Here is a 16,252-nt window from a genome sequence, read left to right on the forward strand (position 1 = left end):
GCCTAGAAAAATCCGTGGCTGTAGGGGCTGGCGTGATCTGTGACTGTGGAAAGGGGTCCTCAGAGCTGCTAAGAGAAGGGCACTCTAAAAAGCAACCCATTTTGATCTGAAGTGCAGGGACACCCTAAGAATTTCAGGCAGTCCAGACTTACGCGCAGCCCGTGCGCTCCCTGGGTGCCTGGGCTTACTCGCAGTCCCGGAGTTCGCACACTTGGGCTTTTTCCTCTTCAAATCCTTGCTTCTGATTACTAAGCCCAATACATAGGATCACCCAGTTGGGGACACCCTGGGAGACTGCAGGGGAAGGTTGTTTTTCTGGAACCTGGGGATCGGAGCGGGGAGTGACCATCAGAGAGTCAGCTCTGAGGCAGACCACTCCCACAGGCCCGTGGAGAGTGCCACAGGGAAAGAAGGCTCTAACACTGCCTAGAGAGGCCATAGATAGACCCGGAAGTCAATCCAGAAACACTGCCACCCAGGGGCTGAATCACAAATTGACTCTTGTGTAATCAAAAATAAAGGAATACGAGAAATTAAGACACACCGCCTGCTTAAAATCAGGACTGGCTTACAACATCGAAGAGCAGTGGATCGCAGGGAACTGCAATACTGTCTGGACTGAGAAACAGGCGTGCCAAACAGAAAAACAGAGGAAGTGAATGACCTTCACTACTCCACATTTTATTTTTACCTTTTATTTTTTTTATTTTTTAATTTTCATTTTTTGCATCTTTTAATCAAGAAACTTTTTTTTCTTTTTTCATCACTTGATTTTACCTTTTTAATGATTACATTTTTATTTTCAATCCGTATTATTACTACTGCTATTTTATCTTTTTTTTTTTTAAAGTGTCATTTTATTTTCTCTTCATTTTATTCTGGGATTAGGGTTCTACATTCTATTTTTTATCTTTCCTTTAGCATCGTTTTACTCTATCTCAACTCTACCTTTAGGCCATCACTCTCTTCCTAACCTCCCCCTTTTCAGTGTCCTGTTTGTCTTACCCTTTTACTGCTTTAGATTTTCCCTATTCTTTCTGTTTACCCCTTGTTAAAATTTCACCCTACTTACATATCTAATCTCCAATCCCCTGCTCCAAGTCCACATACACCTCTCCCTTCGCTGTCTGAGTTATCCATAAACTTGTCCTTATCTCTGTCCTTTTGTTGTTGTTTGCTTGAATGTAGATTATATCCAATTTTTATGCTTTTTTTGTGAGATTGTTTTGCTTATTCTTCTTTTGTTTATTTTTTTGTTTGTTTTGTGCTTCAGCTTTCCCTTGCCTAACTCCATATTAGTTGGTGTTGTAGTTTGTACTAATCCCCAGGCACTTGTTGCTGGCATTTGCTGGGATTAGTGATTGTTCTATTGGAGTTTTATCCCCAATATATATAGTCTGTTCCCCTTTCTCTCTTAGTCAATTTCTTGTCTCTCTTACTTTTTTTTTTCTCTTTACTTTCCCTTTTCCCAATTTCATTTTCACACTCCTTTTTTCTTTTTTTCTTTCTTTCTTTCTTTTTTCCTCTTCTTCTTTCTCTCCTATCACCTAATTTGCCTTTCTCTGGTGGTCACCTTTATTGGAGGTTATTAATATCGTGAATACATTTCTGTTCAGTGCCTTGTGAGTTGTACCTGGTAGTGCTGTATTTTGTGCCTTTAAATCAACCCAGGAGAGAGAGAACTACATAACCAGACACCCAGAGAAGAGAGACCATGGGGAGACAAAGAAGCAGCCCGCATATGAAAGAAAAGCAGGCATCACCAGAAAAGGAAGTAAACGAAATGGAGGCAAGCAACCTTCCAGAAAAAGAATTCAGAGAAATGGTCATAAGGTGGCTGAAAAGAATGGAAGACAAATTCGACAATATGAGCAAGAACCAAGAGGAAATGAAGAAGAACCAAGAAGAAATGAAAAATGACATCGCTGCTGTAAAGAACTCAATAGAAAGCATCAAGAGTAGACTAGAAGAAGCAGAGGACCGCATCAGTGAGCTAGAAGACAAGATGGAAAAAAATACCCAAGAAAAGCAACTTCTAGAAAAAAAAATTAAAAGGCAGGAGGAGAGTCTAAGGGAACTTTGGGACAACACGAAACAAAACAACATCCGCATAATAGGGGTTCCAGAAGGAAAGGAAGCTGAGCAAGGAATAGAAAACCTCTTTGAAGAAATAATGACAGAAAATTTCCCAGATATAGGGAAGAAAAAACCCACACAAATCCAAGAAGCTCACAGAGTCCCAAGCAAAATGAACCCCAAAAGACCGACGCCAAGGCACATTATAATTAAATTGGCAAACACCAACGACAAAGTAAGAATCTTAAAAGCAGCAAGAGAGAGACAGAAAGTTACATACAAAGGAACCCCCATCAGACTAGCAACTGATTTCTCAACAGAAACTCATCAGGCCAGAAGGGAATGGAATGAAATATACAAAGTCATGCAAAGGAAGGGGCTGAATCCAAGAATACTGTACCCAGCAAGGCTGTCAATCAAAATTGAAGGTGAAATCAGGAGCTTCACAGACAAAAAAGGACTAAGGGAATTTATTACCACCAAACCAGCAATGCAAGAAATGCTAAAGGGTCTACTGTAAAAAAAAAAAAAAGAAAGAAAGAAAGAAAGAAAGAAAGAAAGAAAGAAACAGGAAGCGAAGAAGTAACACAGGGGTAAAGAATAGGAATGGCGACAAATAAGTACCTATCAATAATAACTTTAAATGTAAATGGATTAAATGCCCCAATCAAAAGACATAGGGTAACAGATTGGATAAGAAAACACGACCCATATATCTGCTGTCTACAAGAAACCCACCTCAGAAAAAAAGACGCACACAGACTGAGGGTGAAGGGATGGAAAAAGGTTTTCCAGGCAAATGGAACTGAAAAAAAAGCTGGGGTAGCAATACTTATTTCTGACAAATTAGATCTCAAACTGAAGGACATAACAAGAGATAAGGAGGGCCATTTCATAATACTAAAGGGAGCAATCCAACAAGAAGAAATTACTCTGGTAAACATATATGCACCCAATACAGGAGCACCCAAATACATAAAAAAACTCCTGGAGGATATCAAGGGAGACATTGACAGCAATACAATCATAGTAGGAGACTTTAATACCCCACTATCACCATTGGACAAATCCTCTAAACAAAACATCAGCAAAGAAACATCAATCCTAAATGACTCACTAGACCAGATGGAATTAATTGACATCTTCAGAACATTTCACCCCAAAGCCACAGAATATACATTCTTCTCAAGCGCACATGGGTCATTTTCAAAGATAGACCATATGTTGGGACATAGGCAAAGTCTCTTCAAATTCAAGAAGATAGAAATCATATCAAGCATCTTCTCAGATCACAGTGGCATAAAACTGGAAATCAACTACAATAAAAACAACCCAAAGAAATCAAACACATGGAGACTAAACAGCATGCTATTAAACCATGACTGGGTTACCAGAGAGATCAAAGAAGAAATAAAAAACATCATGACAACAAATGACAATGAAAACACTACAATCCAAAATCTATGGGACACAGCGAAAGCAGTCTTGAGAGGGAAGTTCATAGCTCTACAAGCCTACTGCAAAAAACAAGAAACAGGGGTAATAAATTACCTAACCAAACAATTCAAAGAGTTAGAAAAAGAGCAACAAGAAAAGCCCAGTGTAAGCAGAAGGAAGGAAATAATAAAGATCAGAGCACAGATAAACGACATAGAGACCAAAGAAACAATACAAAAGATCAACAAAACCAAGAGCTGGTTCTTTGAAAGGATAAACAAGATTGATGAACCTCTAGCCAGGCTCACCAAGAAGCAAAGGGAGAGGACCCAAATAAACAAGATCAGAAATGAAAGAGGTGAAATAACAACAGATCCCGCCGAAATACAAAGGATTGTTAAAAAATACTACGAACAACTCTATTCCAACAAACTGGACAACCTGGAGGAAATGGACATATTCCTAGAAAAATATAACCTTCCAAAACTCAATCAGGAAGAATCTAAACAGCTCAACATGCCAGTAACTATGGAAGAAATTGAAGCAGTCATCAAAGAGCTTCCGGCAAACAAAAGCCCGGGGCCAGACGGCTTCACAGGAGAGTTCTACCAAACATTCAAGGAAGAACTAAAACCTATCCTCCTCAGACTATTCCAAAAAATTCAAGAGGAAGGAACACTTCCAAGCTCCTTCTATGAAGCCAGCATCACCCTAATACCAAAACCAGATAAAGACAACACAATGAAAGAGAATTACAGGCCAATATCCCTCATGAATGTAGATGCCAAAATCCTCAACAAAATTCTAGCAAATAGGATCCAGCAGTACATCAGAAAGATCATACACCATGACCAAGTAGGGTTTATCCCAGGAATGCAAGGATGGTTCAATATCCGCAAATCAATAAATGTGATACATCACATAAACAAATTGAGAGATAAAAATCACATAGTCATATCAATTGATGCAGAAAAAGCATTTGACAAAATCCAACACCCTTTCTTGATAAAAACTCTCAACAAGGTGGGAATAGAAGGATCATACCTCAACATCATAAAAGCTATATATGATAAACCCACAGCTAACATCATACTCAATGGGCAAAAACTAAAACCATTTCCCCTAAGAACAGGAACAAGACAGGGATGCCCACTCTCACCACTCCTGTTTGACATAGTACTGGAAGTATTAGCCACTGCAATTAGACAAGAAGAAGAAATAAAAGGCATCCAAATTGGAAAAGAAGAAGTAAAGCTGTCCTTATTTGCAGATGACATGATATTGTACATAAAAAATCCGAAAGACTCCATCAAAAAACTAACAGACTTAATAAATGAATTCGGCAATGTAGCAGGATACAAAATTAACACCAAGAAATCTATGGCATTTCTATACACCAACAATGAACTTACAGAAAGAGAGACTAAAAAAGCAATCCCATTTTCCATCGCACCAAAAAAATTAAGATACTTAGGAATAAACCTAACCAAGGAGGTAAAAGACCTATATGCGGAAAACTACAGGACACTGAAAAAAGAGATAGAGGAAGATGTAAACAGATGGAAGAACATACCATGTTCATGGATTGGTAGAATCAACATCATTAAAATGTTCATACTACCCAAAGCAATCTATAGATTCAATGCACTCCCCATTAAAATACCAACGGCGTATTTCACAGACCTAGAAAGAACTCTCCAAAAATTCATCTAGAATAAAAAAAAGACCCCGAATAGCCACAGCAATCCTGAGAAAGAAGAATAAAGTAGGAGGGATCTCAATACCAGATTTCAAGCTGTATTACAAAGCCACTGTCATCAAAACAGCCTGGTACTGGCACAAGAACAGACATATAGATCAATGGAACAGAATAGAGAATCCAGATATCGACCCAAACCAATATGCGCATTTAATATTTGACAAAGGAGGCATGAGCATACAATGGAGTCAAGAGAGTCTCTTTAATAAATGGTGTTGGGAAAATTGGACAGATACATGCAAAAAAATGAAACTAGATCACCAACTTACACCATACACAAAAATAAACTCAAAATGGGTACAGGACTTAAATATAAGACGGGAAACCATAAAAATACTAGAGGAATCCACAGGCAGCAAAATCTCAGACATATGCCAAAAGAACTTTTTCAGTGATACTGCCCCTAGGGCAATGGAAGCCAAACAGAAAATAAACAAATGGGACTACATCAAAATAAAAAGCTTTTGCACAGCAAAAGAAACCATCAACAAAACAACAAGAAACCCCACTGTATGGGAGAACATATTTGCAAATGGTATCACTGATAAAGGTTTAATTTCCAACATCTACAGGCAGCTTATACAACTTAATAAAAGGAAGATAAATGATCCAATAAAAAAATGGGCAACGGACCTAAATAGAAGCTTTTCGAAAGAAGACAGAAGGAAGGCCAAGAGACACATGAAAACATGCTCAAAGTCACTAATTATCTGAGAGATGCAAATCAAAACAACAATGCGATACCATCTCACACCTGTCAGAATGGCTATCATCAACAAATCAACAAACGACAAGTGTTGGCGAGGATGCGGAGAAAAAGGAACCCTCGTGCACTGCTGGTGGGAATGCAGACTGGTGCAGCCACTGTGGAGAACAGTATGGAGTTTCCTCAAAAAACTGAAAATGGAACTCCCATTTGACCCAGTAATCCCACTCCTAGGAATATATCCTAAGAAACCAGAAACACCAATCAGAAAGGATATATGCACCCCTATGTTCATAGCAGCACAATTTACAATAGCTAAGATTTGGAAACAGCCTAGGTGCCCATCAGCAGATGACTGGATCAGAAAACTATGGTACATCTACACAATGGAATACTATGCTGCCGTAAAAAAGAAGGAATTACTACCATTTGTAGGCACTTGGATGGAATTAGAGAACATTATGCTAAGTGAAATAAGCCAGTCAATGAAAGAAAAATACCACATGATCCCACTCATTTGGGGATAATGAAAAACATTATAAACTGATGAACAAAAAGATAGTTACAGAGGCAGTAAAGCATCAAACAGACTGTCAAATTACAGTGGTAAGGTTAGGGAGAGGTGGGGGAAATAAGAGATCAACTGAAGGACTTATATGCATGTATATAAGAGTAACCAACGGATGCAAAACATTGGGGGGTGAGGGCATGTATGGGAGTGGGGTGGGGGTGGGGGGCAATGGTAAGATATGTACACATATAATACCTTAATAAAAATTTGAAAAAAAAAAAAAAGAAAGAAAGCATAATGCCTTCTAAAACCATTGAGAGAACAAGAAAAAGATGGCTATAAAAATAAATATCTTAGCCAAGTCGATGTGGCTCAGTGGCTGAGTATTTTTTTAAATAAATCTTAAAAAAAAAAAAAAAAAGAAATCAATTACAGTAAAAACAACCAAAAACATTCAAACACATGGAGGCTAAATAGCATGTTATTAAACAATGAATGGGTTACCAGTGAGATCAAGAAATAAATAAAACACTTCCTGGAAACAAATGAAAATGAAAACACAACACCCCAAATCTCTGGGACACAGCAAAGCAATCCTGAGAAGGAAGTTCATAGCACTACAAGCATACCTAAAAAAAAAAACTAAAAAAAACACACAAAAACAAAAACAAGAAAAATCAGCAATAAATTATTTAACCCTTCAACTTAAAGAAAAAAAAAAGAGAACAACAAGAAAATCTCAGAGTGAGTAGAAGGAAGGAAATAATAAAGATTAGAGCAGAAATAAATAACATAGAGACAAAAAAAAAAAACCAACAACAATTTAAAAAGGAATGAAACCAAGAGCTGGTTCTTTGAAAGGATAAAAAAAATGATAAATCATTAGTGAGACTCATCAAGAAACAAAGAGACAACATAAACTGATGTGCAAAAATAGAACCAGAGTCAATGAAGCATTGAATAGACTGTCCAACCTATGAGGGAAGGCAGGGGGTGAGGGAGTAAGAGATTAACCAAAGGATTGTATGCATGCATATGAGCATAACCAATGGAAACAGACTGGGGGAGAGGGGAAGTCATGTGCTGGGACATGGGTGTGGTTGGGGAGAAGTCAATGGGGGAAAAAGGAGACTTAGGTAATACTTTAAACAATAAAAAATTAAAAAAGAAACAAAGAGAGAGGATCCAAATAAATAAAATCAGAAACAAAAGTGGAGAAGTAACCACTGACACCACAGAAATACAAAGGATTGCAAGAAAATACTAAGAAAAACTACTATATATGACAAATAGCTCGACAATGTGGATGAAATGAACAAATTCCTAGAAAAATACAATTTCCCAAAACTGAATCAGGAGGAATCAGAAAACCTAAATAGGCCAATAATAACTGATGAAATAGAAGTAGTAATCAGAAAACTCCCAGCAAACACAAGCCTAGGTCTAAATGGCTTCACAGGGGAGTTTTACCAAACATTCAAAGAAGAATTAACATTTATACTCCTCAAACTATTTCAGAAAATCCAAGAGGAAGGAACACTTCCAAATTCTTTTTACAAAGCCAGCATTGCCGTAATCCCAAAACCAGAAAAGGATACTATAAAGAAAGAGAATTACAGGCCAATATCCTTGATGAACATAGATGCTAAAATCCTCAACAAGCCTTGTCCGGTTTGGCTAAGTGGATAGAGCATTGGCCTGCGGACTGAAGGGTCCCAGGTTCAATTCCGGTCAAGGGCATGTACCTCAGTTGCAGGCACATCCCTAGTGAGGGGTGTGCAGGAGGCAACTGATCAATGTTTCTCTCTCATTGATATTTCTAACTCTCTACCCATCTCCCTTCCTCTCTGAAAAAAAAAATCAATAAAATATATTTTTAAAAAACCCTCAACAAAATACTAGCAAATAGGATCTAGCAATATATTAAAAAGATCATAGACCATGACCAAGTGGGATTAATTCCAGGGATGCAAGGCTTGTAAAATATATACAAATCAATAAACATGATACATCACATAAACAAACTGAACGACAGAAATTACATGATCATATCAACAGATGCAGAAAAAGCATTTGACATAATCTTTGCTGAGAGTTTAATACAAACTCTCAGCACAGTGGGAAATAGAGGGAGCATATCTCAACATGATAAAGGCCATATACGATAAACCAACAGCCAACATCATACTCAATGGGCAAACACTAAAACCATTTTCCCTAGGAATGGGAATAAGACAGGCAAGTCTAATTTCACCACTCTTATTCAACATAGTACTGGAAGTCCTAGCCACAGGGATCAGACAAGAAGAAGAACTAAAAGGCATCCAAAATGGAAAAGAATAAGTACAATTGTCATTATTTGCAGATGACATGATATTATGCATAGAAAACCCTAAAGACTCCACCAAAAATCTATTAGATTTAATAAAGGAATTTGGCAATGTAGCAAGATACAAAATCAACATCCAAAAATCTATGGCTTTTTATAAGCCAAGAATAAATTCTCAGAAAGAGAAACTAAACAAACAATCCCATTTACCATTACAAAAATTAAGATACTTAGTAATAAACTTAACCAAGGAGGCAAAAGACCTATACTCAGAAAACTACAGGATGTGATAAAAGAGATAGAAAAAGATATAAGCAAGTGGAAGAATATATGGTGTTCATGGATTGGTAGAATCAACATCATTAAAATGTCCATACTACCCAAGGCAATCTACAGATTCAATGCAATCCCTATTAAAATACCAATGGCATATTTCACTGACCTAGAACAAACACTCCAAAAATTTATGGGGAATTTAAAAAAGATCCTGAATAGCTGCAGCAAATTTGAGAAAGAAAAACAAAGTTGGAGGAATCACAATACCAGATTTCAAGTTATACTACAAAGCCACTGTAATCAAAACAGCATGGTACTGGCACAAGAACAGGCATATAGATCAATGGAACAGAACAGAGACCCCAGAAATTGATCCAAGCCATTATGCTCAGTTAATATTTGACAAAGGAGGCAAGAACATACAATGGAATCAAAATAGTCTCTTTAATGAATGGTGTTGGGAAAATTGGACAGATACATGCAAAAAAATGAAAACAGACCATCAACTTACACCATACAAAAGAATAAACTCAAAATGGATAAAAGACTTAAATGTAAGTCATGAAACTATAAAAATCCTAGAAGAAACCATAGGCAGCAAAATCTCAGACATCTCTCATAGCAATACATTTACTGATACATCTCCTAAGGCAGTGGTCAGCAAACTCATTAGCCAACAGAGCAGCAAACCGCGGCTTGCGAGCCGCATGTGGCTAGCGAGCCACGGTTTGCCGACCACTGTCCTAAGGCAAAGGAAACTAAGGATAAAATAAACAAATGGGACTACATCAAAATAAAAAGCTCCTGCAGAGCAAAAGAAACTAATAATAAAATGAAAAGAGATCCCACTGTATGGGAGAACATATTTGGCAAAGTTACATCTGATAAAAGGTTAATATCCAAAATATATAAGGAACTCATACAACTTAACAAAAGGAATACAAAGAGTCTAATTAAAAAATGGGCAAAGGACCATTGACACTTCTCCAAAGAGGAAATACAGATGGCCAAAAGACATATGATAAAATGCTCAAAGTCACTGATCATTGGAGAGATGCAAATCAAAATGACAATGAGGTACCATCTCACACCTGTCAGAATGGCTACCATCAACAAATCAGCAAATCAACAAACGCCAAGTGCTGGCCAGGATGTGGAGAAAAGGGAACCCTAGTATACTGCTGGTGGGAATGCAGACTGGTGCAGTAATTATGGAAAACAGTATGGCCTTTCCTCAAAAAATTAAATATGGAACAGCCTTGTGACCCAGTTATCCCACTTCTAGGAATATAACCTCAGAAACCCGAAGCATCAATCAGAAAGAATATATGCACCCCTATATTCATATCAGCACAATTTACAATAGCTAAGCTCTGAAAACAGCCCAAGTGCCCATCAGTAGATGAGTGGATAAAAAAGCTGTGGTACATTTATACCATGGAATACTATGCAACAGTAAAAAAGAGGAATATCTTACCCTTTGAGACAGCATGGAGGGACCTGGAGAATATCATGCTAAATGAAATAAGTCAGCCAGAGAAAGACAAGTATCACATGATCTCACTCAAATGTGGAATCTAATGAACAAAATAAACTGATGAACTGAGGGGATCCAGAGACATGGAAGCACGGAACAGAGTGCGGAATCTCAGAGGGAAGGTGGGAGAGGGTGGGTGGGTATGAGGTAATTAACTAAAGACCTTGTATGCATATGTGTATAACCCATGGACACAGACAATAGGATGCTGTAGGCCTGTAGGGGGGGCGGGTCAGGCTGAATGGGGTCAATGGGGGAAAAAACAGGACATATGTAATACTTTCAACAATAAAGAATTATTAAAAAATAATAATAAATAGTGTTATGTAAATTAGATTCCAAATCAAAAAACAGAACAAGAATCCTAACCCATTCTTCACACCAAATTCAATAATCAATTCCAGGTGAAATACAGATCCAAATTTATATGGTGAAACAATAAAGCTTATATAGATAACAATCCTATCTAATAAAGAGGGAATATGCTAATTGACTGTCAGAGCCCAAAGCCACAAGATGGCAGCACCCAGTCCCCTCAGCCCTTCCAGGGTGCCTGCCTCAAGAGTCCCTTAGTCCCCTCAGCCCCCCAGCCGTCCAGGGCTGGCCTGAGGTGCAGGCAAGCCTTGGATGGCAGCGGCCCAGCCACCCAGGGCCTCCAGAGGCTCAGGTAATCAGGGCTGGCCGAGGCTTGCACTGCTGGCAGTGGCAGCAGCAGAGATGTGATGGGGGCGTCACCTTCCCTTATTGCCGGGTTGCTTCCCACCCCTGAGGGCTCCTGGGCTGTGAGAGGGGGCAGGCCAGGCTGAGGGACGCCCCCCAGGTGAATTTTCATGCACTGGACCTCTAGTAAAATATAATATCATAATGATTTTGGGCAGACAAATGTTTCTTAAACAGGATACAACAAATATCATAAGCTAAAAAAGTCAGAAAAAGGTTAGGAACCATATTATTTCACTCATGAGTGGAATATAAAACTGAAAGTAACAGCTGAACAAACAAGAACAAAAACTCATAGGCACAAACAACAGTATGGCAGCTACCAGAGAGAAGGGGGGTGGTTGGGTGGTAAAGGTCAAATATTTGGTGACAGAAGATTATTTGACTTTGGGTGGTAGGCACTCAATGCAATACACAGATTATGTATCATAGAGATGTACACTTGAAACCTATATAATCCTATTAATCAATGTCACCCAATAAATTTAATAAAATTTTTTAAATGAACTACATCAAAATGAAGAACTTCTCTTTATCAAAAGACACATCTGAGTGAGTAAAATTGTAATCCCCAGAGACAACAATACATGAAACAAATTACTTATCTCTAGAATACAGAAATAACTTATAATTTTGATGAAGTTCAAGTTAACTTTTCTCTTTTTGAATTATAACATTGGTTTTACATCTAAGAAATAAATATTTGGTATCCCAAAGTCACAGAGATTTTCTTTTGTGGTTTCTCTGTTTTGTTGCCAGGATTTCTTTTGTTCTTATATTGAAAACTGTGAAATTAATAATTAAAACATATATAGGTAATCTACAAATTCATAATCAATAATCAGTATGTGAAAAAACAAGATGCTTATTAAACAATCTATGTCTATATTAATTCCCTATTTTTAGGAGCTCTAACAGCCTATTTTTTAATGTGACATTTTCTTGGTGAGATCACTATCAAGTAGAGTTAATCTAATACTGTAATTCTTTGAATTTTCTGCTGTTTCCTTTGATTATATATTTTGTAAATAAATATGGGGAATTGATCTAAAAAGATCAATTGATCTAAAAAGATCTCTGTGTATAAATTCCCAATATCTTTAAACAATTTTCTTAATTTACATGAAATTGACTTTTCAAAAGGTTCTATTGCACTAGTAATGAGGCAAACATTCTATAGACTATTCTATTCTATCTTCAGAAAATTTAAAAATATATAGTTAATCACTTTATAAAATAATTAAAATACTTAACATTGCTATAATTTTCATAGGCTAAATATGACAACTCTAAATTCAGAAAATCAACTAAACGCTGCACAGCCGTCACTTCCATTTCCCATATGTTGTTCTCTCTATGCCATATAAACTGAACAACATTTGGGTGTGTATACATCATTAAAAATCTACCACTGATTGGGGTTATTTTAAGAGTATGTGATCAATTTATTTGGATTTATCCTTGAAAGAGAGCTATAACGTAATTAGGAAGTTACTCAAAGTGCCTTATAAATGGTTGGTTAGAAAGATTGTAGAAAGTTAGTAAGAAAGGAGACTGCTTCGGCCCTAGCCGATTTGGTTCAGTGGGTAGAATTTCTCCCCATGGACTGAAGGGTCCCAGGTTCAAGTCCGGTCAAGAGCACATATGTTGGTTGCAGGTTCCCCGGCCCTGGTCGGGGTGCATGCAGGAGGCAACCAATTAATTTGTGTCTCTCACTTCGATGTTTCTCTCTGTTTCTCCCTCTTCCTTCCATTCTCTCTAAAAATCAATAGAAAATATCTTCAGATGAGGATTAACAAAACAAAAACAAACATACAAAAAAGGAGACTGCTTCCAATGCCATGATAGAAGGGAGGAATCTCAAATTCACTCTGTAGAAACTCTTTTAATTTCCACACTTATTTGTTGACTTCTTACAGTACCACACATATATCTAAACTAAATCAAACAGAAAAATAAAAAACAAATTTGCAGTTCTTACCATGAGTTGAAATAGTGACTTTTCTGTGTAATGTTCATACTTGGTTGTGGTGTTAATAAGTATTGGTTGAATTCAAACAAACTTTATCATCATCATGTTTGAACACACTTTATACTTATAAAAATAATATTCAGCCTAGTAAAAGCCATTTGTTGCACAGAACACTGCTAAGAGGAACTAAGTTCACCACAGGACTTATTTTGTCCACCAAACATAACTGCATTCTTTAAAATTAGAAAACAACATTTAGTTGCCTTCCCCTGCCCTCTGTGGCTGCATGCATTCACTTCCTGAATTACATTAGCCACAAGAAGAAGCCTGCTGTCTCATGGTGTCCAGACTCTGTTCAGATCTCCACTTACATTATTTTTCTGCAAGACCCGCAGCGCCTTGTTGACATTGTTCAGGGCATGAACTCTTGTGGATCCTTTTTCTTTTGGCTGAAAACAAAATGAAACCATGTTACTGCCCAGAAGAGAAATCACAATCTACTAGAAATTGAACAATTTATACATCTCATGACTAACTTTGAATATTTTGAATGAATACAGGCTCTGAGGGATTAATATAATGAATTTCAGTGCTTTGGGCTAATTGTACTTGTCATAGGACTTAGCATGAATTGATCATTCCTCAAGAAAAATGATAGCATTTTTTCTTCTTCACAAAAGATATATATTGGTTACAATCTCTCCATCATTCTATAGCCCATTTGGGGGTTACTGTGTGACCACCAATAGAAACATCAGCATGCATAAGGACATTTGCTAGTAAAATAGATAAGTGAGTTAATTTCTACACTTTTTAAGAAAGTTTAAAAGAGGTGTAGGCCTAGCAAAATTATATAATGTGACATAAAGTTAAAGAAAACTATTTCTGTGACTATAATCTTAATTATCTTAGTCACTAAAACTCAAACCTCAATCGCCTTTAGTTTTCTAACCCTCACTCTCAATCCCAAAAGTCGTATCTTGTCTGGTAATTTTTAAACTAACATTTGCATAGTTCACCACAATATATGGATGAATTTATTTATTCAATTGTGGAGCTTTAGAAATTTTACTGTTATGATGCCTGCCGTATTTACTCCTAAAATGAGCTCTACCCACTTAATAAACATTTAAGTGCACAATAAATTATTTTTGACTATAGGCACAATGTTCTACAGCAGACCTCTAGAACTTACTCATCTTGCACGACTGAAACTTTATACCTGTTAAACAGCAACTCCCCGTTTTCTATATCTCATGTTAAATGTTATCACAATAAAAAAATAAATTAAATTTAAAAGGTCATTATGTTTAAAAGCCTTTATAAAAATACATTCAAGTCTGGCCAGTGTGCTCAGTGGTTGAGTGTCAACACATGAACCAAGAGGTCACCGGTTCAATTCCCCATCAGGACGCATGCCTGGGTTTCGGGCTGAATCCCCAGTAGGGGGTGTGCAGGAGGCAGCCAATTGATGATGTTTCTCTCTCATCAATGTTTCTATCTCTCTATCCCACTTCCTTTCTCTCTATATAAAAATCAATAATAACATACATTCAATAACAAAGATACCAAACATTGAAAGTGAATATCTATTGATTGACATAAATTATGTTATTGAAAATTTTCACTTTCTTTTTCTCCATGTGATAAACTATGCCAAAATGAAAATAATATTGTGAGATTGTTTTATTCAGAAATAGTTCCTGTATTGCTAGTTAATTCAGTAATTGGTAAATTAGTGAATTTTATTAGATCTCATAAAATTATGCTGTTTATGATATGAAATTCTCCTAAGGCTAATGTGAACTTTCTTATAAATAAGTTACATACCAGTTTTTGATTTGTGAGGCCTTCTAGAAGGTCCAGGAGGCGACTCCCATCCTGCAGGTCACTGAAGAGGTTTTCTATGTGCTGCTTCCCAAACTGAAATACAAAATATACCCAAGTAAGCAAAACATGCTTCCAGTGATCCATTTCAATGATTATGTCTCTTAAAATTGTAAGCTATGTTTAAAAATATTTAATATATCTAATTCTTAATCTGTCAATGGTGATGAAAAGAGAACCTCCAAGTAAAAAAACAAAAAGCAATATATCATCATTATGCTAAATCTACTTTAAAATCTATATATATAAAAGCCTAAGTGGCCTGCTGACCAGCTGGTAGCTATCATGTGCACTGACCACCGAGGAAGATGCTCAACACAGGAGCAGAAACCACAGGCATGGAAACGTGAAACAGACTGATGAATCTCAGAAGGAAAGGGGGAGGGGGGAGGGCAGGAAGAGATTAACCAAAGATCTTATATGCATACTAAAGGTCTGGTGCATGGATTCGTGTACCAGTGGGGTTCCTTGGCTTGGTCTGCAGGGACCAGGCCAAAACTGGCTCTCTGATGTCCCCCAAGGAGTCCCAGATTGCGAGAGGGCGCAGGCCAGGCTAAGGGACCCCACTGGTGCACGAATCTGTGCACCGGGCCTCTAGTTATTTAATAACAAGAGTTGGAGTTCTGTAGCTTAAATTATCTAATTAACTACACTTTTTCAATAGTGATTCTATGAAGAAGAGAAAAAATTTTAAAGATACAGGCAGGTGGGCTGGGGGTGGGGAGAGGAATGTGCAAAGAAATAAAGACCACATACAATGTCCTGTATCGATGCATAAAATTTAACTGTTTTATTTACTTGGAAATATAATACTTAATCTTAGAGGGTTTACCATCCTTCACCCATAAAACAACTTTCTCTGTATATGCATTTTATGTGCTACCTCAGAATGACCCATTCTCATATTAGCTCAAATTTTAAAAAAATATTTAAATGGAGTTGAAATAGGCCAGTGAAACTTTTTTTTAATCTATTTTTCCAGTTGTTTTACTTGGGAATTATACTGAGGAAAAATAATAGACACTAATAACATCTAACATTT

At 37.0% G+C, this 16,252-nt stretch overlaps 1 protein-coding gene across 1 annotated transcript in view; it reads right to left on the minus strand.

The window, feature by feature from the left end:
• The window catches only part of DMD (dystrophin), a 2,407,712-nt gene that overhangs the window by 1,983,887 nt on the left and 407,573 nt on the right, over positions 1 to 16,252 (minus strand). Inside the window, 2 exon segments of the mRNA XM_080651877.1 lie at positions 13,695 to 13,772; positions 15,154 to 15,246. Of these exon segments, the coding sequence (XP_080508003.1) occupies positions 13,695 to 13,772; positions 15,154 to 15,246 (171 nt within the window).

This window comes from Plecotus auritus (assembly GCF_963455305.1).
Source record: "Plecotus auritus genome assembly, chromosome: X".
NCBI classification, from domain to species: domain Eukaryota; kingdom Metazoa; phylum Chordata; class Mammalia; order Chiroptera; family Vespertilionidae; genus Plecotus; species Plecotus auritus.